The 24,180-nt window shown below is 43.5% G+C and overlaps 1 protein-coding gene across 1 annotated transcript in view; it reads left to right on the top strand.

Moving 5' to 3' along the window:
- The window catches only part of RGS6 (regulator of G protein signaling 6), a 302,264-nt gene that overhangs the window by 251,882 nt on the left and 26,202 nt on the right, over positions 1 to 24,180 (top strand). Inside the window, exons 14-15 of the mRNA XM_042781016.1 lie at positions 19,521 to 19,610; positions 23,365 to 23,418. Of these exons, the coding sequence (XP_042636950.1) occupies positions 19,521 to 19,610; positions 23,365 to 23,418 (144 nt within the window). The remainder of the gene's footprint in view (positions 1 to 19,520; positions 19,611 to 23,364; positions 23,419 to 24,180) is intronic.

Genomic DNA, 24,180 nt, shown 5'->3' with positions numbered 1-24,180 from the left:
TTAGGTCGGAAGGCACTCAAAATATGACTGGGGAAGAGCTGCCTCCTCAAAGTAGAGTCAACCTTAATGATGTGGATGCAATAAAGCTTTCAGGACCTTCATTTGGTGATGGGACATGACTCAAAATGGGAGGAAACAGTTGAAAATTTTCTCTAATAACCAGAATGTGATATGTATAAAGTATGAATCTAGGAAAACTGGAAGTTGTCAAAAATGAAATGGGACACATAAAGATCTATATCCTAGGCATCAGTGAGCTGAAATAGACTGGTATTGGCCATTTTGAATCAGACAATAATCATTTGGTATACTCTACCGAGAATGACAAATTGAAGAGGAATGGCATTGCATTCATTATCAAAAAGAACATTTCAAAATCTATTCTGAAGTACAATGATGTCAATGATAGGATAATATCCATATCCCTACAAGGAAGACCAGTTATTACAACTATTATTCAAATTTACACACCAACTACTAAAGCCAAAGATGAAGAAATTGAAGATTTTCACCAGCTTCTGCAGTCTGAAATTGACCAACTATGCAATCAAGATATATTGATAATTACTGGTAATTGGAATGCAAAATTTGGAAACAAAGAAGCATCAGTAGTTGGAAAATATGGCCTTAGTGATAGAAATGATGCCAGAGATTGAATGATAGAATTTTGCAAGACCAACAACTTATTCATTGCAAAGACCTTTTTCCAAAAACATCAACAGCTACTATACCTGTGGGGCTTGCCAGATGGAATACTAAGAAACCAAATCAACTACGTCTATGGAAAGAGATGATGTACAAGCTCCACATCATCAGTCAAAACAAGGCCAGGCGCTGACTGTGGAAGAGACCATCAATTGTTCATATGCAAGTTCAAGTTGAAGCTTGAACCAAATAAGAGCAAAAATATGACCTTGATTATATTCCTCTTGAATTTAGAGACCATCTGAAGAATAAGTGTGACATATTGACTAATGACTAAAGACCAGACGACTTGTAGGATGACATTAAGAACACCATGCATGAACAAAGAAAAAGTTCATTAAAAAGAGAGGAAAGGAAGAGAAGACTAAAATGGATGTCAGAAGAGACTCTGAAACTTGCTCTTGAACCTAGAGTAGCTAAAGAAAATTGAAGAAATGATGAAATAAAAGTGCTAAACAGAAGAATTCAAAGGGAAGTTTGAGAAGACAAAGTGAAATATTATAATGAAATGTGCAAAGACACGGAATTAGAAAACCAAAAGTAGGGAATATGCTTGACATTGCTCAAGCTGGTGAACTGCAATACTGATGGATTCTACGGGCAAAATATTGAATGATGCAGGAAGCACCAAAAGAAAATGGAAGGAATATAGAGTCACTGTACCAAAAAGAATTGGTGGATGTTCAACCATTTTAGGAGGTAGCATATGATTAAGAACTAATGATACTGAAGGTTCAAGCTGCAATGAAATAATTGGGGGTCAGGGAAGGCTCCAGGAATTGATAGAATACCCATTGAGATGTTTCAACAAATGGATGCAGCACTGGAGCCACTTTCTCATTTATGCCAAGAAATTTGGAAGAAGCTACCTGGTCAGTAGACTGCAAGAGATCCATATTTGTGCCTATTCCAAAGAAAGGTGATCTTACAGAATATGAAAATTATCACTCAATATCATGAATATCACATGCAAGTAAAATTTTGTGGAAGATAATTTGAAAATGGTTGCAACAGCATATTGACAAGGAACTGCCAGAAATTCAAGCTAGATTCAGAAAAGGATGTGGAACAAGGGATATCATTGCTGATGTCAGATGGATCTTGATTGAAAGCAAAGAATATAAGAAAGATGTTCTGGTTACCTAGTGCTGCTCTGACAAGAAATATACCACAAATTGGAAGGCCTTAACAAACAGGAGTTTATTCTGTTAAAGTTTGGAGGCCTTAAGTACAAGTTCAAAGTGCCAGGCTCCAGAGGTTGGGTGAAAGCCCCTCAGCCTTGGGCTTCAGCTCTGCCTCCAGCTCCCAGCCCACTGAAGCTAGAGGCTTTTCTTCACTCAGATAGCTGCTGGCTGCTGAGGTTGCCAAGCCCAAGATTGACAAGTAAAAAGGCACAGTCTTGATGTTACCAAACCACATGGCAGACCATTAACTCAAGTCCATTGTAAGTCCCTAGGTTGGCAGAGCATGGCAGGCTGCTAAACAATGACACAGCTACATGCAGAGTCCAAGCATGCCATAAGCTAGAGATCATTCCCCAAGTCTTCTGCTTATATACAGGAAGTGGACCACATTCTCTACTCAGCTGCTCATAGTAGATTCCACCATGGAGTTGATTACCAGTCTCATCATCGGGAATACTACATCCAGCTGCCCAGCCATTCAACCAGGCCCAGCCAAGTTGACACACAAACTGAACTACCACAGATATTTACCTATGTTTTATTGACTGTGCCAAGGCATTTGACTGTGTGAATCATAACAAATTATGGATAACATTGCAAAGAATGGGAATTCCAGAACATTTAATTGTGCTCATGAGGAATCTGTACACAGACCAAAAGGCAGTCATTCGAACCGAACAAAGAGATACTGTGTGGTTTAAAATCAAGAAGGTTGTGTGTCAGGGTTGTATTCTTTCACCATAAGTATTCAATCTGTATGCTGAGCAAATAATTCAAGAAGCTGGGCTATATGAAAAAAAAAATGTGGCATCAAAATTAGAGGAAGACAATTCATTAACAATCTAAGATATGCAGGTGACACAACCTTGTTTGGTGAAAGTGAAGATAAAGTGAAGCATTTACTGATGAAGATCAAAGACTACAGTCTTCAGTATGGATTACACCTGAACATAAAGAAAACAAAAATCCTCAAAACTGGACCCATAAGCAACATCATGATAAATAGAAGATTGAAGTTGTCAAGGATGTCATTTTACTTGATCCACAATCAACACCGCAGGAAGTAGCAGTCAAGAAATCAGACATTTTATTGCATTGGGGATAGCTGCTGCAAAAGATGTCTTTAAAGTGTTTAAGAGCTAAGATATCACTTTGAAGACTAAGGTGCGCTGACCCAAGCCATGAGCTTTTCAGTCATCTCATATTCATGTGAAAGCTGAACAATGAATAAGGAAGACTGAAGAAGAATTAATGCATTTGAATTGTAGTGTTGGGGAAGAATATTGAATGTACTGTGGACTGCCAAAAGAATGAATAAATCTGTCTTGTAGAAAGTACAGTCAGAATGCTCCTTAGAAATGAGAATGGCCAGACTTCGTCTCCTGTACTTTGATCATGTTATCAGAAGGAACCAATTCCTGATGAAGGATATCATTCTGGGTGAAGTAGAGGGTCAGTGAGAAAAGGGAAGACCCTCAACGAGATGGATTGACACAGAGGCTGTGACCATGGGCTCCAGCATGGCCATGGTTGTGAGGATGACCCAGGACTGGGCCCTATTTTGTTATATACATGGTGTAGCTATGAAGTTGACACTGACCCAATGGAATCTAATAACAACACCTAACAACAAGAAGAGATAATGATAATGTAACTAATAATATAATGGAACAATTATTAAGTAAAATTAGGATTACTTGAACACAAGCACTGTAATACCATGACAATTGATTTGTTAACCTAGATGGCTACTAAATGACTGAGTGAGTGGCATATGCAGTGTGGATACAACAGACAAAGAGATGCTTCATGAAGAGGATGGTGCAAGATTTCATTTCACTGCTCAGAACCAAACCAAACCAAACACACTGCCATCAAGTCATATCCAACTCATAGTGACTCTTCCTTGGGTTTCCGAGGTGGTATCTCCATGGAAGTAGATTGCCCAACCTTCCTTCCAAGGAGTGGCTGGTGGACTTGAACCACCACCTTCTGGTTAGCAGTCAAAAGCCTTAGGCTACAATTGAAAACTTATGAATTGTTTATTTATGAAATTTTCCACTTAATGTTTTCGGACCACAGTTGACCACGGGTAACTGAAGCCGTGGAAAGCAAAACTGTGGACAGTGGGGGACTGCTGTTTCTCATTTCCACAGCCACCTTGTGTGAGGTACTCCAAACTTGAATATGTCCTAAACTTTCCCAACTTCTTCAATATCTGTTAAGAATGGTCTTCCATGAATTCAAATAAAGCACTCTTCATAAATCAATTCCTATTTTCAGCATGCCCCCTTTTCTACTAAACTGTGTTTCCACCATAAATGTATGAAGTGTTTCTTACTAGTAATGTGACCTTGGGCAATTCACTTAAGCTTCCAGAGTTGTCTTTCCCTCATCTGTGGAATACAAATGCAATAGTAGTGAAGCATCTGGGTGCAGTGGGGATTAGGTGAAATGTCATATGTACAACTAACTCAGTCAGTGTCTGGCCCACAGTAAGACACAGTAAATATTTACTATTTCATTTTTTAAATGTCATTAATTTTTTTTATATATTTATATGCTTGATGCATGTGGTGAAAAAAAATCAAATTGCAAATAATCTTAGCACCTAGATTTAAGTCCTATTTTGGTGTATTTTCTTCCTCAATTTATGTATATTTTTATATCTTTAATTAATCTGCCTTTTACACTAAACTAGACTGGCAAATTCATTCTGTGAAGAGTCTTATAGATATTAGGTTTTGTGGTTATATGGTCACAAATATTCAATTCTGCCACACAAAAGCAGCTACAACATAACAAAGTCACAATGTAAAGAGGGTAAATGAGTTACTGTGTTCCAATAAAACTTTATTTGTGGACACAAATTTGAATTTCATATAGTTTTCACAGAATATTCTTCTTTTGATTTTTTTTAATCATTAAAAAATGTAAAAATTATTCTTAGCTGGTAACCCATTGCCATCAGGTCAAATCTGACTCATAGTGACCCTACAGGACAGAGCAGAACTACTTCATCGAGTAGGGTTTTCAAGTCTGTAATCTTTATAGAGGCAGGCTGCCACATTTCTCTTCCATAGAGTGGCTGTTGTTGTTGTTGTTGTTGTTGTTAGGTGCCATTGAGTCAACTCCAACTCATGGGGATCCTACGTATAACAGAATGAAACACTGCCCAGTCCTGCACCATCCTCACAATCCTTGCTGTGCTTGAGCCCATCATTGCAGCCACTGTGTCAGTCTATCTTGTTGAGGGTCTTCCCCTCTTTTCTGACCCTCTGCTTTACCAAGCATGACATCCTTCTCCAGGGAGTGGTCCCTTCTGACAACATGACCAAAGGAGGTGAGACGAAGTCTGGCCATTCTCACTTCCAAGGAGCATTCCAGCTGCACTTCCTCCAGGATAGATTTGTTCATTCTTCTGGCAGTCCATGGTACTTTCAGTATTCTTTGCCAACACCACAACTCAAAAGCATCAACTTTTCTTTGGTCTTCCTTATTCATTGCCCAACTTTCATATGCATATGAGATGATTGAAAATACCATGGCTCAGGTTGGCACACCTTAGTCTTCAAAGTGACATCTTTGCTCCTTAACACTTTAAAGAGCTTTTTTGCAGACGATTTCCCCAATGCAATACAATGTCCGATTTCTTCACTACTGTTTTCAGGGGGTGTTGATTGTGGATCCAAGTAAAATGAAATCACTGACTACTTCAATCTTTTCTTCATTTGTTGTGATGCTGCTTATTGGTCCAGTTGTGAGGATTTTCATTTTCTTTACATTGAGGTGTAATCCATACTGCAGGCTGTAGTCTTTAATCTTCATCAGTAAGTGCTTCAAGACAGCTTCACTTTTAGCAAGCAAGGTTGTGTCATCTACATATCACAAATTGTTCAATGGCTTCCTCCAATCCTGATGTCATGTTCTTCTTCACATAGTCCAGCTTCCCAGATTATTTGCTCAGCATACAAATTGAATAAGTACGGTGAAAGGTTACAACCCTGATGCACACCCTTCTTGACTTTAAACCGTGCAGTATCCCCTTGTTCTGTTTGAATGACAGCCTCTTGCTCTATGTACAGGTTCCTCATGAGCACAATTAAACATTCTGGAATTTTCATTCTTCTCAGTGTTATTCATAATTTGTTATGATCCACACAATCAAATACTTTTGCATAGTCAGTAAAACAGAGGTAAACATCTTTCTTGTGTTTACTTTCAGCCAAGACATCAGCAATGATATCCCTCATTCCATGTCCTCTTTGGAATCCAACTTGCGTTTCTGGAAGTTTTCTGTCAATATACTGCTGCGACCATTTTTTTTTTAACTTCAGTAAGATTTTACTTGTGTGTGATATTAATGATATTGTTCAATAATTTCCACATTCCGTTGGATCATCTTTCTTTGGAATGGGTGCAAATATGGAATGGCTGGTGGGTTCAAAATGTCAAACTTTTGGTTATCAGCTAAGCACTTAACCACTGTGCTACTAAAGGTTCCTTTCTTAGCTGATAGAAAGTACAAACACAGGGGGCAGGCAGAATTCGGACCACAAGTTGTAGATTGTCAATCCCTGAACTAAACAATATATCATGAAAATGATTGAAACTTTTCAAGAAATCCAGCAAGATACAGTACAGAGGGTTGAGGTTGTGAATGTTTCTGCATCAGAATTGAGTGGTACAGAGCAGGCCCAGAAAAGTTGGCTACCCACACTACCTTAGCATTCCTGTCTAGCACTGCCTGCCTACAAAACAGAGGCAGCCCAGAAGATTTCATTTGAAGAACACATGATGAAAGGAGGTTAAGATCCACAGGGAGGTCCCTGCAAAGACTTGTACTCAGAACTCCCAACTTGTTGGCCTCAAGAGTCTGCTGCTCTGCTCACTTTGCCCTGGACCATTCACACTGAGAGCTTGGTTATCATATTAACACCTAATGGAACTCTAGTCCTCAGAGAGGGGCCCAGAGATAGAGCAGCAAACTCTGATCCTGTCTATGGCATATGCTTTTTTTTCTAGAATTGTACATTTAAGTCCTGTAAACATGCTCTCCTCAGTTTCTACATCTGCTAAGTGGGGATGGTGACATCTCAGCCCTTTGAGCCCCTTCTTGGGACTAGGAGTTCTGGATGGCTTCCTTAAGCTCATCACCATGGATCTTAGAGACCTGCCCCAATGGCCAAACTGTCAATAGAAGTATGACCACGTGCCCTAATGTTAGTGGTCAGTAGCTTGAATAAAGGTTCCACCAGATTTATGGATCCATTTGAAGTGAAGACTGGGGGTGGGTGCAGGCTTCCTCCTAGGGTTTTATTTATTTATTTATTTAGACTTCATGCATTGTTATAGCAAAGTTAATTGCTCATGTTTGCTTCCTGTGGAAATATTTCACAAGACATCTTGTTAGTACAGGCCCAGTATTTGCACTTGTGCTTTGCTGATCCATTTGGCTTCTTTTAAAAGTTTGGGCCAGGACCAAATCTTCATAAAGGTCTGTGGGCTGTGACCATAGCCCCTGCAGTTATTTGCTGTGTGTTCCAATTTCATAGATTTAGCCTTGTGGGAAGGGGTGGGGAGGAACAACATGGACCATGGCTGCTGTTGTTTCGTTCCGGCTTTTAGGACTCAGTCCTTTATATTAGAGAACAAATTCTTTACTCTCAGCTCTGAAGCATCAGAAAATGGTCCCCAACTTGCTACTCATTTGTGGTTTCATACAAGAGCCTTAACCTTGTGTGCCTTAGTTTTCTCTTCTGTAAAATGGGGATGATGCTTCTTTACAGCCCACTAAGGATTGTAAAGAAATCAGATGGGCTAATAGCCCTGATAATTCTTTGAATATGCGTTGTTGTAATTGTTGTGAGTTGCATTGAGTCAGCTCTGCCTCATGCAGACCTTATGTACCACAAAATGAAACATTGCCCTGTCCTGGACCACCTTCCTGATCATTGGTATGTTTGAGTCCTTTGTGGCTAACGTGTCAATCCATCTCATTGAGGGAGGGTTTCCGTTGTTTTCACAAACGTGGTGGCCTTTTCTAGCCATTATAAGTAAAAAGTGCTAGGTATTTGTGTGAACTCACAACATTAATGGCTTTGGTATTTTCTAGAGATTCCTAATTCCAAGCTCCATCAAAAAGGAGTTCTCCCAAAGAAAGTTCTGTTCTTGGAAGGGATTAGGGTAAAAACGCAGGATATTAGGTAGGAACTTAATTTTGGGATCTTTGAGTGTCATCCTAAGGAATTTGAACTTTCTCATCCTGAAGACAACGGGAAAGCATCAGAGGTTTTAAGCTGGGAACCAGCATCATGATGGCAGAGTTAGAAGGGTGCAGTTTGGTGGCAGTGAGAAGAGTAGGCTGGAATGGGAGAGAGAGCTGAATATCAAGCATGTGGTTTAAAGCTTTGCTTGCAGCTCTTGGAGAAGAAAATTAAACCGTAGGAACCATTGGGAACCTAAGGCTTTGTCTTGGGGCATTTACCTCTTTCCTGAGCCCCCACAGGCTCCAGGAGGGGGACAGCGTCATCTGGCAGCTTAGGGGCTGCTTGGCTTCAATTTAAAAAGCCTCAGAGTATTCAAGGATATTCCAAGGACTGTGTCCCTGGATCCATTCAGTCATTCATCCATCTGCCCATCCATCCATTTCATGAATGTATACTCTCCCATTCAAGTTGGAAGACCTTGACCTGTGGGGTATGACATTCTATACTAAGGAAAATTGCAATGAAATAGAAGGCATGGATTGCTTTTTGCCCCCAGGTAGAACTTGTCTAAGAGCACATTATTCTTTACAAACAAAACAAAATGGGCCTAAGAAAACATTTCATTGAGATTGGATTGGATTGGAAATCTGTCCATCAAACGGACTGACAGTTGAATTGGGGAGACCAATCCCATTGGCTTTGGTTCTACAGGTGCCCACCTACTGTTCCTAATACTGCCCAAACCACCTGCTTTCCTGACTCACTGTACGTGCTGAGACTCCCCACTTTACTCTTTATCTGGAGTGTCTGGGCCTTCCAATGCCTCTGGATTTCAAGTTTACTTGATGGGAGCGAGAATCTAATCTTCTTTATCCTATATAAGTACTTATAATTAGTAATGCTTTGTACACAGTTGAGATTTTTCAAAAATTTCCTAAACAACTCAGTGCAGAATTGTGACACTCTAAACTGTGCCTATCATTAAAAACAAAGATCAATTTGTCCCTTGGCTTTAAACTTTAGAGTCTTGCCAAGCATCCTTGGGGAGCATACATGGTAGGTAATCAATAGATACTGATTAAGTTAAATTTCTACAATATACCAGTTCAGCACAACTTGGAACATGCACTAAATGCCAGACATTCTAGGCTCTGGGAATATGGAGACTCCTAGGAGGGCCCCTACTAAAGTTCAACTTGGCCATCATGAATATGTGGAATAATCAAAGAATAACTTCAAGGCAAGAATGAGGTCAGCATGGTGAAACAGTTGAGAAATATACCATCAAGTCTACACCCCCCTTGAGAAGTCAAGAATCTCTAGCCAAAAGTTCCTATTGTTAAAATTAGGTGTTCAAAAGCTGCTTGATTAAGGCAGGCAAAGCTTCTAACATTTGTTTGGTTAAAAGCCAAAGCCCAGTGGAGTATGATTTTATGTTTTTATGTTTGCTCCAGGTTCTTCATAAGTAAAAGTCTTCCTAGCCTGGTGAAGGCTGTTAATCTTTGTTCTAGTGGTGGAGGTGGTGGCATTGTATGCCTGTATCACAAGACTGCACCAAGTTTCCTGGCATTAATTCTCAATTGGAGGGTATTTCCTGGTAGGCTCCCATGCCAGACATATTTTAATAAAGAATGCCACAGTACTGCTTGCTCCAGGAGTTACTCATTTTATTCTGTGGGTGGTTTTATTTTAGGGAGATGAACAGCAGAGAGAAAGATGCATTTTGAGAAGAACAAATCAATTGTTTGTGATCTGGTTCTGTTTATTACAATGCAGACTAATAGTTCCTGGAGAGAAGGCATCAGACAATTACATTCCAAAATTTCTTTGTACATATCTATTGATGCTTCTAAGCAGATATTTCTTGCACCAAGTGTCATGACCTTGAAGAGGTAAGGAAAACTTACCTTTCTAGGTTAATTCCCATGTTGTGTGGGTAGGTGAAAAGCAATCTGGGAAATCTTTCTTTAAAGCTATCCTTAACTAAGAGTAGAGATTGAATACCAAAACCAAACCAAACTCACTGCCATCGAGTTGGATCCAACTCATAGCGACCCCTCTTTGGGTTTCCGAGGCAGTATCACTACAGATACTGCCTCGGAAACCCAAAGAGGAGTCGCTATAAGTCGGGTCCGACTCAACGGCCAACAACAACATCACTACAGAAGTAGATTGCCCAATCTTCCTTCCAGGAGTGGCTGGTGGGTTTGAACCACCAGTCTTCTGGTTAGCAGTCAAATGCCTTAGGCACTACGCCACCAGAGAGTGAATCAAAATATTTTGTCCATTTGGCCAGTTAAAGTCAACATCCTTTTGCAGATGCATTGCAGGGTAAATGCAAATGATCCCTTATTCTTATACCTTCTTAAGTGATGCATTATGTGGAAACAACGGGCCCTCATGGATTGCTTAAGGTAACAAAGAAATCTAAGTGTGTGTGTGTGTGTGTGGGGGGTTCTCATTTAAGATACACATGACCCTAAGATGATCATCCAAAGCTACCTTTATGAAGTGCAACAAACTACCATCTTTCACTTAAGGGAATGTCCATATTGCTGTGGTATCTTTTTTGGTGCTTCTTTTTTTATTCAGAAGATACTGATACATGATCCATTTCAAGTCCTGAGGAGCTCTGGTGGCATAGTGAGTGGTTAAAGCATTCAGCTGCTAACCAAAAGGTTGGTGATTCAAACCCACCAGCTACTCCATGGGAGAAAGATGAGACAATCTGCTTCTATGAGGAAAATCCTATGAGGCAGTTCTACTTTGTCTAAAGGGTCACCATGAGTCCAAATCAACTCAATGGCAGTGGGTTTTTGGTTTTTCAAGTCCTTATCACCACACAGTAACACCCTCTCCTTTTTCAGGCTCCAAGTTGAAGAAAAAAAAAAAAGCTAACCATGCCTTAAGTCTGAAGACCTTTGGTAGAAGACACAGTGAAGCCTGTGAGAGCTGGAACTTGATGGGGCTGCCTTGTTTTTCTGGGTCTCACTAGTTTTCTGCCTCTGACAGGGTGCTGTCTTTCCACTTTTCTATCAGGAAGGTTGGGCAGTCTATTTCCATAGTGATACCACCTCGGAAACCCAAGGAGGGATCACTATGAGTAGGTTCCGACTCAATGACAGTGAGTTTGGTTTGGTTTGGTCACCACTCGTTTTAGTGGGAAATATTTGAGTTTTCCTTCTCTGACAGGTTTCCACCATACACAGGTTCCAGCTTTCACAAGTTTTACTGTATTTATGAGTCCTTTGAAAGGTGAGAAGGAACGATCTTCTGGGTGAGATTCTTTGACACAGACTTGCTGTTTATGACTTCTCAAGAGTTCACTTCAGCCCTCAGAGCTTCTCTAGATTGAGATCTTGGCATTAAAGAGCATCTGCAACTCCCTTCAGGTATGGAAGGCAAGCTATGAGTAACCTGCCTGTTAAATGAGAAACCCAAAAACTGTGCCACCCTTGGTGACTTGGTCATTGCCATTGTTGACAGCAGTGATAGTGAATGGTTCCCAAAAGCAGGTGCCCTGAATGCAAATAGAATGATAAGAAGTGGCTACATCTACAGTAGGATGATTCAGATTAGGACCTGAAAGGAGGCCCCAACATTTCTGCTGACTACACATCAAGAGGCTTTATTTGATGCTTCATCTGAACTCAAGCAGCATTGACTCCCCTTGGAATCCTAACTAAAGGACAATGAAAAGCTGCATGTCACAGTGGAAGGAGCATGAGCCCAGCTTTGGATCACTTAGCTCTAGATTCAAATCCTGCCTGTGTACTCACCTTGGGCAAGCCATCTAATCTCTGAGAGCTTCTATTGGCCCAGTAGTTAAAGTGCTAGGCTGCCAACCAAAAAAATTGGTGGTTCAAACACACCAGCCACTTCATGGGAGAAAGACATGCTTTTGTAAAGATTTCCACCCTTGGAGACCCTATGGGGCTGTTATACTCTGTCCTATTGGGTCACTATGAGTCCAACTTAACTCTGTAGCAGTAGGTTTGGTTTTTCCTTTTTTTATTTTTGTGGAACATCTCTCTGCTTCCTTCCCTTTCCCCTCTCCCCCAGAAGTCGTCTCATTTTCAGCCTCATCAACATGTCCCTGACAAGGATAGTTACAACATGAAGACCAATTATTATTATTATTCTACATGTATGTAGTTTTTGTAATTCTTCCACTTATATTTCCTCATTTAATTTTGTGATAATAGACAAAGCTAGAAAAAGACAGTCAGGACCTGGATCCAAGCCTTTGACTTCTAGTCCAGTCCCCTTCCCATCACCCCATATAGCAACATCACATTCTGTCCCCCAGCTTCATCTTCCTTCGAAGGACTACAAGGTTGCAGTAGTTCCCAAATCTAGCTGTTATTCCGGGAAGCTTGAGTGTGGAGGGCGGACATGAGGCACATACACCTGCAAGAAGAATGGCACTTGTAAATCACAGGAAGGACCCTTGGCTGTGCAGTGCTCCAGCTGAGTGGTTTCCCTCCCCAGGAGGATGATCTGAAGGTGGAAAAGGAGATCTTAGCTGCTGTGGGAATCCATAGCAAAGGGGAGGACATAGGGTATTCTTAAGTAGTCAGTTCAGCTGCTCTGGCATGCTTATGACCCTGGCCCCAGGCATTTTATGATTACCTTCCCCCAGTGCTTGTGAGGATCACTAGTTTTGGTCTAAAAAGAAAGGAGATTTCAAAAGGCGGACTCTCACAACAAAGCATTGTACCAGGTGTGGTTTTCAGACAGCTTGTCCTGCTCACTCCCTCTAGCTCCCACAAGAGTCTCAGACCTGACTGATTCCAGTTGTTTCTGCTTCTGCCTCAGCATGCCAAGGAGCTCTGGTGGTGCAGTGCTTAAAGCATTGGGCTGCTAACTAAAAGATCCATGGTTCGAAGCCACCAGCTGCCCCGTGGAAGAAAGATGAGGCAGTCTGCTTCCGTGAAGATTTACAGCCTTAGAAACCATATAGGGCAGTTCACTCTGCCCTATAGAGTTGCTATGAGTTAGAATCAACTCGATGCCAATAGATTTAGCATCCCAGTTAAGCATAGAACCTCATCACCAGGGCCCAGACCCAAGAAGAGGAAATGAAGTTGGAGTGTCTCATTGGATGACATCCCTATACTATCACTGTCAACCCCTGCAGGGGTGTGATTCCCTCCTTCTGCTAGGAACTGTGACTAAGACATTTGGTGTGATCTAGGGCCCTGAATCTCAATTTCTCAACCTATGGACAACTCACCGTCCCTGGAGCTCAGGAAGTCAGGCATGAGCTCTGGTGGTTCTGCTTGTTCATAGTCAACCTCAATCATCTCCCTTTTAAAAGGAGGGAAGGGTGAAGAGTAAAAAGGAGAGTAGGAAAACCTCTTTCTCTGTCCCCTTAGGAACTCTCTCTCAGTGGGGACTTGGTTGATTTTGCCTGGGGTTACCTTTTACTTGCAGATTCTGGATATACATTTCCCTTAAGACTGGTTGTCTTCAGAACAGGAAAAACAAACCAGAACCCTGTGTAAGTCAGTAGAGGTCACTGCCAAGAGCTTTGCATACTTGCTGTCCCTGGCAGTGATAAACTCATTGCATTTGGGAAATGGCCAAAGACCCTGAGTCTTATCTTAATTCTCATTCCCAGAAAATCTCAGCACTCTCTTCACCCACCCCCTGTTTGTTGTCTTTGTTTCCTAGACAAAGCTGGCATGGAGGAAGGAAGACAGTTCCAAAAATGGGTACATCAAAGCCTCCGTTTCTCTGTGTGGGGGAGGAGTAGGAGGTCAGGGGAGAGCCCCACATCCCTAGGCTATGGAAGAAACAAGCTCAAGCTAGAAGGAGCCTGAAGACACAGGTCCTGCGGGGGGCTGGTGATCTGCCCAGATTTTCAGATTCTTGCTGTTATTGCTTTGGTTATTGCTCCTTGGTAGAATAACTTGAGGAGTCCCTGGGTAGCACAGGTTAACTACTAGCTTAACTACTAGCTGAAAGATTGATGAGTCAAACCTACCCAGAGGTTCCTTGGAAGACAGGCCCGGTGATCTGATTTTGAAAGGTCACATCCTTGAAAATCCTAGTCTACTCTGCACGTATGGTGTTGTCATGAATTGCAATTAACTTGACGGCAACTAACAACAAAAACAGAGTAACCTGAGATCATCAGAATGATGATGGTCAAGGGCCAGCTGTGGAGTCGCTGGGGTGATACTACCTTGTGCAGCCCATCCTCCAATAGGTAATATTTTTATTCACTGCTGTCTCCCCACACCATCCTTGACTTGGTTCTAGCTTTGGAGTTGCCAATAAGACACAGGGAGGATGAGAGTAACACATTTTTATACAAATAACGTGCATATTATCCATTTTTGCATGCTGTGCAACCCCTGCATGTTATTTTTATAAGCACACTATACCAATATATTTTTTACATGTTGATGACTTCAATTGCCTTATTTTTTTCTGTCCAATGGTTTTAATGTTAAGTCTTCATCTTGGTGTCTGTTGACTCAGAGGTTTGGTTCCCGGCAGCAGATCCCCACCAGCTTACCCTTGGATTTCTAAAGCAGCCCCCCTCCTGGCAGGAATCCTTCTCTGCTCTGCAAACTGCTTTCTCAAATGCAGGAAGAAATCACTTTTTCTGCCCCAGAAACAGCCCTTGCCAGGGAGGCCAGCCCCAGCCCAGGAGGTGTGTGGGTCTGCCCACCCTAGGCCACAGCTGCACACATTGGCTTGCCAGCCACCACCATAGGGTCATTTGAATCTCCCACCCAAGTGGATGCCACAGGCAGGTGTGAAAGCCATAGGCAGAGTGGTCATGCATCTCTCACCAGGACGAGATGGCTCTGACTGGCTGCCTGGGGCCCCTCAGGGCTAGGGCAATGCATGCCTGCACCTGGACCACACTGCCATCCAGCTTCATGTGAGGGCCTGGACACATGTAGGTAATGTCCACTACCCTCACAGCCCTCCCTCCACCCAACCCTCCTCCTGTCTCCTGTGCTACTAACAGATTAGCTACACGGATACAAGGATACTTGAATTTCTTCCTTATAGTCCTCTTCTTCTTTGCATCTCAACTGGCCATGTATGTACTTGTCTAGCCAAATAGAATCTAAGATTTTTACAGTAGAGACCTGCTTTGACTTGTGCAGGCTCTAAACTCACTGCCTGATACATAGTAGGTGCTCAATAAATATTTGCTGGATATTATTGTGATTTAATGTTTAGGTATACACATGTTCTTTCTTGTGATGGATCAGGCCTTTCCTGCTCTCAAGGAGTCCATAAGAATTCACTGAATCAGCGTGAAATTAGTTGCTAAGGCCAGCAGGGCTGGGCTGCAAACTGCGCCAGAGTAAGCACAGTTTCAGTTATTCATTTTCTGATGATCAGGGTACTACCACCCTTGATCCATGGCTTCTTTATCATGGCTTATACTTTTATTATACAAACATAATCAAAAGTAACGTTTTCAGACTATTGAATGAGGATGAATGAGGCAGAAATTCATTTATGGAAATATCATGAGGAATGCATGGTGTATGCACAGGTGTGCTATGCCAGAACATTTTTGCATAATTTCCTCATTTCCACCCATAATACGTGTGAGCACATTATTTACGTGGGTGCACCACTATTTGTGAAAAAAATATGGTAGTACCTAATCTGTTCCTCCAACCCATGTCAGTACCCCTGGAGCATGGACCACCACTGTCCCCTGCTCTTCTGTCATTGTCCTTGGATTGTTGTTCTTGCTGAAATTGATCAGACTGGGCAACTACCAGACCTGACCCTCCCCAATTAGCCCAGAATTGGAAAACACGTTTCTCTCTGTCTACTCAGATCTTCCTACCTTTATGGAAATCATTTGGCTCATAGATCACCATTCCCCACTGCTGGCAGGGGTAGCTGATCCCCAGTTACACCCCTTCATAACACCCTGCACTTGAATTTCTTCCTTATAGTCCTCTTCTTCTTTGCATCTCAACTGGCCATGTATGTACTTGTCTAGCCAAATAGAATCTATGATTTTTACAGTAGAGACCTGCTTTGACTTGTGCAGGCTCTAAGCTCACTGCTTGGTACATAGTAGGTGCTTAATAAATATTTGCTAGATATTATTGTGATTTAATGTTTAGGTATACTTGTTCTTTCTTGTGATAGACCAGGCCTTTCTTGCTCTCAAGGAGTCCTCAAGAATTCACTGAATCAGTGTGAAATTAGTTGCTAAGGCCAGCAGGGCTGGGCTAGAAGTTTCCTTACTCCTCTTGGGGCAGTACTATAGTATTTTGTGAGCTATAACTAGAATTTCGATTCCTCTATAAAGTCAGAAAAAAGGCAGGGACCTGTTGTTTTGGATTGGGGTTTGGAAAGGGTCCAGGCATTAGTGACAGGCATCTCTAGATGACTCAGGAGCCACACAGCTCTGTCAGCCAGACAGAAGTGATGCCTGAGACAAGAAGGAGACAGTGAGTCATTTTTACTCTGAATTCACATTTGCATCTAAGTTTTAAAAGTTAGAACAATTTAAAGAGACAACTAAAAGACTAGTAGTACCCTCAGTTTAGGGACAGAGGTCATTAGGGACAAGCCAAGATGGTCACAGCAGCTAAGTGTAACCCCCTCTCTCTTTGCATATGAAGAACAGGAACTCCATCAGAATCATAAACCAAACACAAGTGTGGAGCCTGCAAACTTGCTGAACATTAATTCAAACAAGCACACCAGTGAACCAAGAAACAGTGGTGTCACACAGTAAATTCAATTAATATTTGACCCTGTTCTAGACACTATGCACATATAAAAGAAAACATACTGTTCCCACCCTCAAGGAACTTAAACTAGAGTCAGGTATATTGTTGTGTTAAATTTTTGGAAAAACACATAGACATGTTCACACTAAATCTGTTCAATCAGAACATTTCTGGACTATCAGTGGTCTCAGCACCAAGCCACTATTTAATTTCTCTAGACTCCATGCGGTGGGGCCCTTCCCTTTAGTGAGACTACCAGGTGCTTTTGTGCATATGAGGGCATCTCAGGAAGAATGAAGCTGGTCCCCAAACAGATCTGCTTGGGGTCCAGCTGAAGATGGGGTGGAGGAGGAGCCGCATGTGGCCAGGATGTTGCCCACTTGCTGGTTTCGCTTTCTGTTGTGCTTGGTAGGGAGAGGGACCCATGCCAGCTTCCTCTGGGGTGCGATAGCAGTCTGGCCAGGTAGCTCTGAATTTTGGCCTCTACATGGGCAGGAAGTCTCTTCCTGCCCCTCCTATGCCCTGCCTCGGAAGTGTACCAAAGGAAGAGGTAGATCTTTGGTGGCCAGCCCTGCATCTCAGCAGAGCATTCTCTCCTCGCTGACCACTCTTCATCCCCGGAGCACTGGAGCCTTTGTCTGGCTTCACGGTTTAAACATTCAGCATGCACTGGGGAAAAATGCTTCTTCTACCCGGCCAGCCTCTATTAATCTCACCCTCCATAGTGAAGGCCCATCCTCTCTCCTAACAAACAGATCCTTCTTTGGGACAGACAAGCTTTTCTCTGTGGCTGAACTGCATTCCATTTCAACCACCAAGATCTCTCATTTATGGTCCAGACTTTTCCTGCCCTTAATGAGGATAGAAGCGCCCTGTTGTCACAGTGGTTAAAGCGTTCGGCTGCTAACCAAAAGGTCGATGGTCTGAACCTACCAGCTGCTCAGTGGGAGAACGAGGTGGCAGTCGGCTTCTGGAAAGATTTACAGCCTTGGAAACCCTGTGAGGCAATTCTATTCTGTCCTATAGGGTCACTGAGTCAGAATCAACTTGATGGCAATGGGTTTGATTTTGGTTGTTCCCCCCCCCCCTTTTGATAAGGACAGCTCTGTTAGGAATAGACCATGTTTCTATCAGCATTAACTGGAAGTCAAGGGTGAAATTCATTGCCAAGACCAGAATGCAAATGCCTCTAGGAGCTCGGAAGAGAAGACAGCACAAAGCCATAGTACCTGCCCTTCTGGATATAAGCCTTAGACCTAGCATATTTGCCCACATGCCCCATGAACTGGTTGCCAAGGACACCATTCCAGGAAGAGATAGTGACCCTCAAGTGCACAGACCAATCCACCCATAGTTGCCTATGGTTTTTTTATTATTATTATTATTTTAATTTAAGTTTTTATTTTGAGATAACTATAGATTCAAGGAAAGTTGGGCATACTTCCATAGTGATGCTGCCTTGGAAACCCAAGGAGGGGTTGCTATGAGTCGGATCCAACTCAACGGCACACAATAACAACAACATAGATTCAAAGGGAGCTCTGGTGGCATAGTGCCTAAGGCATTTGACTGCTAACCAGAAGGCTGGTGGTTCAGACCCACCAGCCACTCCTCGGAAGGAAGATTGGGCAATCTACTTCTGTAGTGATATCACCTCAGAAACCCAAGGGAGGCTTGCTATGAGTCAGATCTGACTCAACGGCAGTGAGTTTTTTTGAGTTATAGATTCAAATGCAGTGGCAAAAAATAATACAGAGAGCCCATGTACCCTTTACCCAGTTTCTCCCAGTAGTAATATCTTGCAAAACTAGCTACAATGTTGTTGTTGTTGTGTACCCTCGAGTTGTACCCGACTCATAGTGACCCCTCCTTGGGTTTCCAAGGCAGTATCACTATGGAAGTAGATTGCCCCATCTTCCTTCCGAGGAGTGGCTGGTGGGTTTGAACCACCAGCCTTCTGGTTAGCAGTCAAGTGCCTTAGCCACTATGCTACCAGAGCTACAATGTTACCACCATAATATTGTCTTTGCTACGATCACTGATATTACTTAGATTTCCCCATTTTCACTAGCACTTGTGTGTGTATGTGTGTGTGTTTAGTTCTATGCAATTTTATCACATGTGTTAAGATGCATTAAGGTACAGAATTGTTCCTTTACCTCAAGGATCCTCCTGTTGCCTTTTATAACTATACCCACTTCCCTCTTTTCCCTCCTCTGTCTCTAGCCTTGGCAACCACTAATATGCTCTCTATTTCTATAATTTATTATTTCAAGAATGTTATATAAATGGAACCATACAATATGTAACCTGTTGAGATAAGCTTTTTCACTCATCATGATTCCCTTGAGATTCACCCAAGTCATTTTATGTATCAGTAGTTCATTACTTTTTATTCCTATGCCTGTGGTTTAATAGTTAAGCAATGCTGCACCCTAACATAGCACCAAGGCCAATTACAAAGGCTTTGGGACATGATCCTCAAGGATCTTTTATTCTAAGAGAGAAAATATATTTTGTTTGGCATTTCAGACTAGGGGAAAAAAACATGTTACAAGTTGTTCTAGGCACATACAAGCGTACCTAGGTGCTTTGTTTCTTTGCTAAAAACAGTGGTTGGTTGGGTTGTAATTCCCTTCAGTTTTGATTGATAGGTCTTGTCTGTGTCTCCTACTCACTTCCTCCCCCAGGAGCACATCTACAAGCTGATGAAGAGTGACAGCTATGCACGCTTCCTCCGGTCCAATGCTTACCAGGACTTGCTGTTGGCCAAGAAGAAGGTATCTTTGGGAAGGGCAAGCTTGCCTTTCTTGGCACTGTGGACTCTTGCCTGATGCTTGCTGCTGATGTCAAATGGGAAAATCATTCCTTGAGTTTTATTTATTTTCTTTCTTCTTTTCCTCCTGTATCACCTCCCACTCCAATTGAACACAATTAGGATGGTTCCCTCCCCAGCCCACTCCAAAGTCCTATCTCCATGTCCCCATTGCCTCTGTCTACATGTGCTACCCATGCAGGGTGGGGGCAGTGGCTGAAAACTAAGTCCACAGTGGCTCAGCAGTGACACTCAGTTTGTCCTTTAGGAAATCAGAGCGAGCTCCTCACTTCAAAGTCCAGCTCCCTCCCTACAGACTTTCTCTCATTGACCATCCCAGGGATGATTGAGAGGCATAGATTGGGGCCGTCTCCTCCTTAGACAGAAAACCTTGTAGGTTTCAAGGGGCAATTGGCTCCTGAAGCTACCTTTGTGACCGTTCCCTGGTAGACACCCTCTTTCCTCTCCCTCACCAGCCAGAGAGTGCCTGCCTTCTTTTTTTAACCAAGAAGCAATTATGTCCCAGCATCTTCTTCTGTTTCCACTTGGAACTGAGCCATGGTTCTCTGCAGCCCTTGGAGTCTTAAGATCTGGGGGCCCAGTGACCCTTAGCATGCAGGTGGTGAGGAGTGATTGAGCAAGGATGAACTCAGTAGGATTTCTAGGAGGAGGGAAGGGGAAAATGGAAGGAGCCAGGGGCCTGGGAGAGGGGAGACAAGAGTGAGGACTCATGATTTCAGCATGCTTGCAAACCCTCTGCACCTTTCAGCTCTGATCTGAGGCCTGTGAGTAGTTAAGTGTGGCTCTGTGTACAACAGATTCCATGACTTTGTGCCATGCCACTTAGGTACACATGCCTCCCTCTTTCTTTCTTCCCAGCCACCCTTCCCTAGCTCTTAAGCATGTGGTTGTCCATCAACATACAGTCTGTCAAGCTGCCTCTCTCTGCCACACAGCCCTTCTCTCTGTGTACTGTCAACCTTATGTGCCAGGATCTTGTCTGCATATCTGGTTGGTACCATACAACTCCAGAGTCTAGAACAGCATTTCTGTCCTGCTTCCCTGCCCTTGGGTTGCCCTGAGAAGAGCCCCAGTAATCTGAAAAAGAGAGGGAGACTTCTGACATGCTTGGGTTGTCAGAAACCCAGCTTTCTTGGGGTTGCCTGTATCCTTTCCTTCCATACGGTGTAGCTACTATGATGGGAAGTATGTGAAATCTGGCCTCCTGCCGATTCCTTGCTGAAGGATGTTGGTGGAGGTCTCTGATGGAGGGGGATAACACCCTCACAAACATCTCTGATGCTCATTTTTTCAAGAACTGCAGGCAAGAGAAAGATTATGGAGACTTTAGATGTCTCCAACCCAGATCTCCTGAGGGAAGGTCAAGTAAGTTTTCCACATTTCTCGTGGGCTAAAGACACCTAAAGTGGTCACAATTTGGGGAAATTCTGGACCTGTCTACACACCTAGAAGAGGAGATGACAGAGGCCACTCAGTCTCAATATGGATTTAAGCACAAAGGGAAAACCCACAGCAACTGAGGGAGTGCCGCTGAGATATCTCTACTTGGGAGTCCTCCATGATAAGAGGAAACCTTCTCAGAAGAGATTATATCAGGGAGGAAGGAATTTACTCCCTTCCTGTAAAATGTTACAAAGTTCCTTAAGATTCTCCACCCAGCCTTCAAATGAAGGGATGGTCTGGGGGCAAAAAGCCCTTGCAGATACCAACACCCTTTCAATATCGGGAGTTAATTTTTTCCAAAGACAGTGACACATATATTTTCTCCTTCCATTTCTCCCTGAGAGTCTCCAGGCGTGGACCTGATTTGTGTCTCTGCACTTCCAGGTAGGCCTAGAGTACCTTCTGATTTTAGGGATGGGCTGCCCATGGGATATAAATGTCCAGGTCCTAGCAGGTGTGTGATGCTCACAATGTGCAGTTGAGAGAAGGGGTACGAATTGGCATTCTTCTTCTGCAAAGAAAGGCCCCTGATCATTCTGGAGACCCAGCCTACTGACCCTTTGTCCCTAATTTATTCACTTTTTTCATCCTGTCAAAGAAAAAGGTGTTCTCTCCAAAGAACCAGGTTCTCAAGATGAGCTGGGTTTTGAGGGCTGCTCCTGGGACAATTAAATATCAGTGACAATGATTTTCCAGAGCAGCTCGAAGGGGCTGTGCAAAGGCACAGAATCCTGAGACAGGCTGACTGCTATCCTCTGTGAGCAGCAACTCAGTAGCCAGGGCACAAGAATTACAGGAACAGTATGGTAGTTCCTGATTTGAACCAAATGCATGCTTCCTACTCTGTCAGCTAGGTTGAAGGTAAGACCTGCTAACCCCATGGAGGGACTTGGTCTGGTCCCCAGGGCCAAATGTGTGTCCTTTTATTCCTTTGTGTAAGGAGAAAGAGCAGCCCAGCCCTGTGATGGTGTGTTGTTTGTGTTGTGTTTTCCTTCTGCATCCCTGTATCTGTCTTCTGGCAGCTGGCTGGGTGGACAGGGCACTGCTGCCAAGGACACCCAAGACTTCATCCACACAGACAGATGGCTGCCTTTTGCCTGCCCCCTCTGCTCTCAGCAAATTCTGCAGACCCACAGACACCTGGCTGCTTCTTCAGCTCCCTAATTTCAATTATTTGCTGGGTTGGGGTGTGAGTGTATTCATGTGAGTGTGAGTACTCTATGAATTTCCCAGGTTCAGGACCGTGGAGTGGGCTCTAGTATAAACAAGCAGGTGTTTGGGTTGGAACTCTACTCTCTTGGAATCCCTGTAGGTAGGAAATTTGGGGGAGAGGTTTAGGCACACGCCATCCCCTCTCCTCCTGTAGTAGAGAGTGGCTAGACCTGGAGAGCATTCAAGGGCTTTGTGTCCTCTTGCCCCTGTCCTGGGCCCCTCGGCTGACAGTACCCCAGGAGCTTTGCTGGTCACCTGAGCCTCCTACAATCCATCATGAGCAAGCCTTGGGAAGTTCTCACCCGCCTTGGTACTGAGACAGATTTTTATGTCCAGAATGTTCCTCATGATACGGTTTTCTAGAGGCCTAAGACCCTTTGTCATTGGGAAGGACATGGGAAGAACCTCCTTGTTTTAAGGGCATAGAGTGAGGGCATTAGAGCGTCAGTAGGAAGTCACTAATGTTAGCAACATTTCTGGCTGCCTACGGGCAGGAAAATCTCAGAGAAAAAAATTAAGTCCTCCCCCAGACTCACAGAGTTCACCTGTGTCATGGCACATCCTGAAATCCCATCAGTATACCCCAACTCTGTGCCAGCCCTTAGAGCTAATCTGTCCTGTGTCACCTTTAAAGTCACCAGTGCTCACCTGGTGCCCCAAATGCCCTCCTACACCTGGGCAAAGCCCACTGAAAGCTTGAAACCAAAACTGCTGGCTGTGACCCTGTGGAGAGCCATGGGGGCTCATGCAAACACTGAAGGGAGAGGACTAGTCCCCGGAGAAGCAAACACCACCACCCCCTCACTGCTTCCAGGAGGCAGGCAACACCTTCTCCTCCTGGCCTCCTGTTTTCTGTCTGCTCCACCGACTCTTGCAAACAGTGCTGGCTGCTTCTCTTTCCCCATTTTTCGCCCCGTTTTGCTTTTGTTTTTGTTCTTTAGCTGTGGCTGCTGCTGTCTGGAAACCACGTCTAAGCTGAAGACTTTTTTTTTTCTGTATTTTTCTCCCTACCTTTTTTTTGTCATCCCCCGCCCCAACAAAAGCCAGAAAGTGAGCAAGGTCGTAGAACTTCCCTAGAAAAGTTCACTCGCAGTGTGGTAAGTTCAGTTGGTTTTCTTCCCTCAACGTTTCTCTCGTTTTTGTTTCTGGTTCTTTTCTGTTGTTTCCTTTGGGGGGGGGTGGTGGGAGTCTGGGGCTTTCCCTCCCGACACCCCTCTTTTCTTTCGCGAGTGTCTGCAGCTTCTCTCCTAGGGATGGATTTGCCAAAGACCAAGTGGCCCCCTCTGCAGAAGGTGCACACTCGGCCGCCCAGCCTCAGGCCTCGGCATTTGGTCTTCTGGGTGCAGGTGTGAGGAGGAGAGACCCAACTGCTTCTGGGGCTGTGTGGTTTGTGCACCTTCTGCAGCAGCCCGGGGAGAAGGCCATGTAACCCTGCCATGAACTAAATTGGCTCAGAACCGTAGCTCATCTCAAAAAAAAAAAAAAAATCCAAATTTCCTTCTGTGAACTCTGGCAGTCATGCTGGTGTGGGTCGCAAGCTGGTGTTGCTGTGTGGGCGGCTTTGCTGTGTGCAGAAAAAGGCCATGCTGCATGGATCCTGGTGATGTGACCTATTTAGCGTGTATGTTAGTGGCCTCTGCATGAGTTCCTAACATCCCTTACAACCCCCTGTCAGCCTCATTCTCACAATGTGATGGGGAGAGGAATGCAGTCACTGTGAGAAAGGTAGAGGGAGAAATGAGTCCATGCACTACCCCCAACCCCCAGGGGCAAGGTCTTGTCAAGCGCCCTGGCCTTGATTTGGGAAGACTGAGTAAAGGTGAGCTACAGGTCCATTGTCCTTGTCAGAAGTGGCCTTG

This window comes from Orycteropus afer, unplaced genomic scaffold (assembly GCF_000298275.1).
Source record: "Orycteropus afer afer isolate SDZICR_OR568_19922 unplaced genomic scaffold, OryAfe1.0 scaffold00079, whole genome shotgun sequence".
NCBI lineage: Eukaryota > Metazoa > Chordata > Mammalia > Tubulidentata > Orycteropodidae > Orycteropus > Orycteropus afer.
The sequence above is the reverse complement of the archived record's forward strand: the minus strand, read 5'-3'. Positions and strand labels throughout refer to the sequence as shown.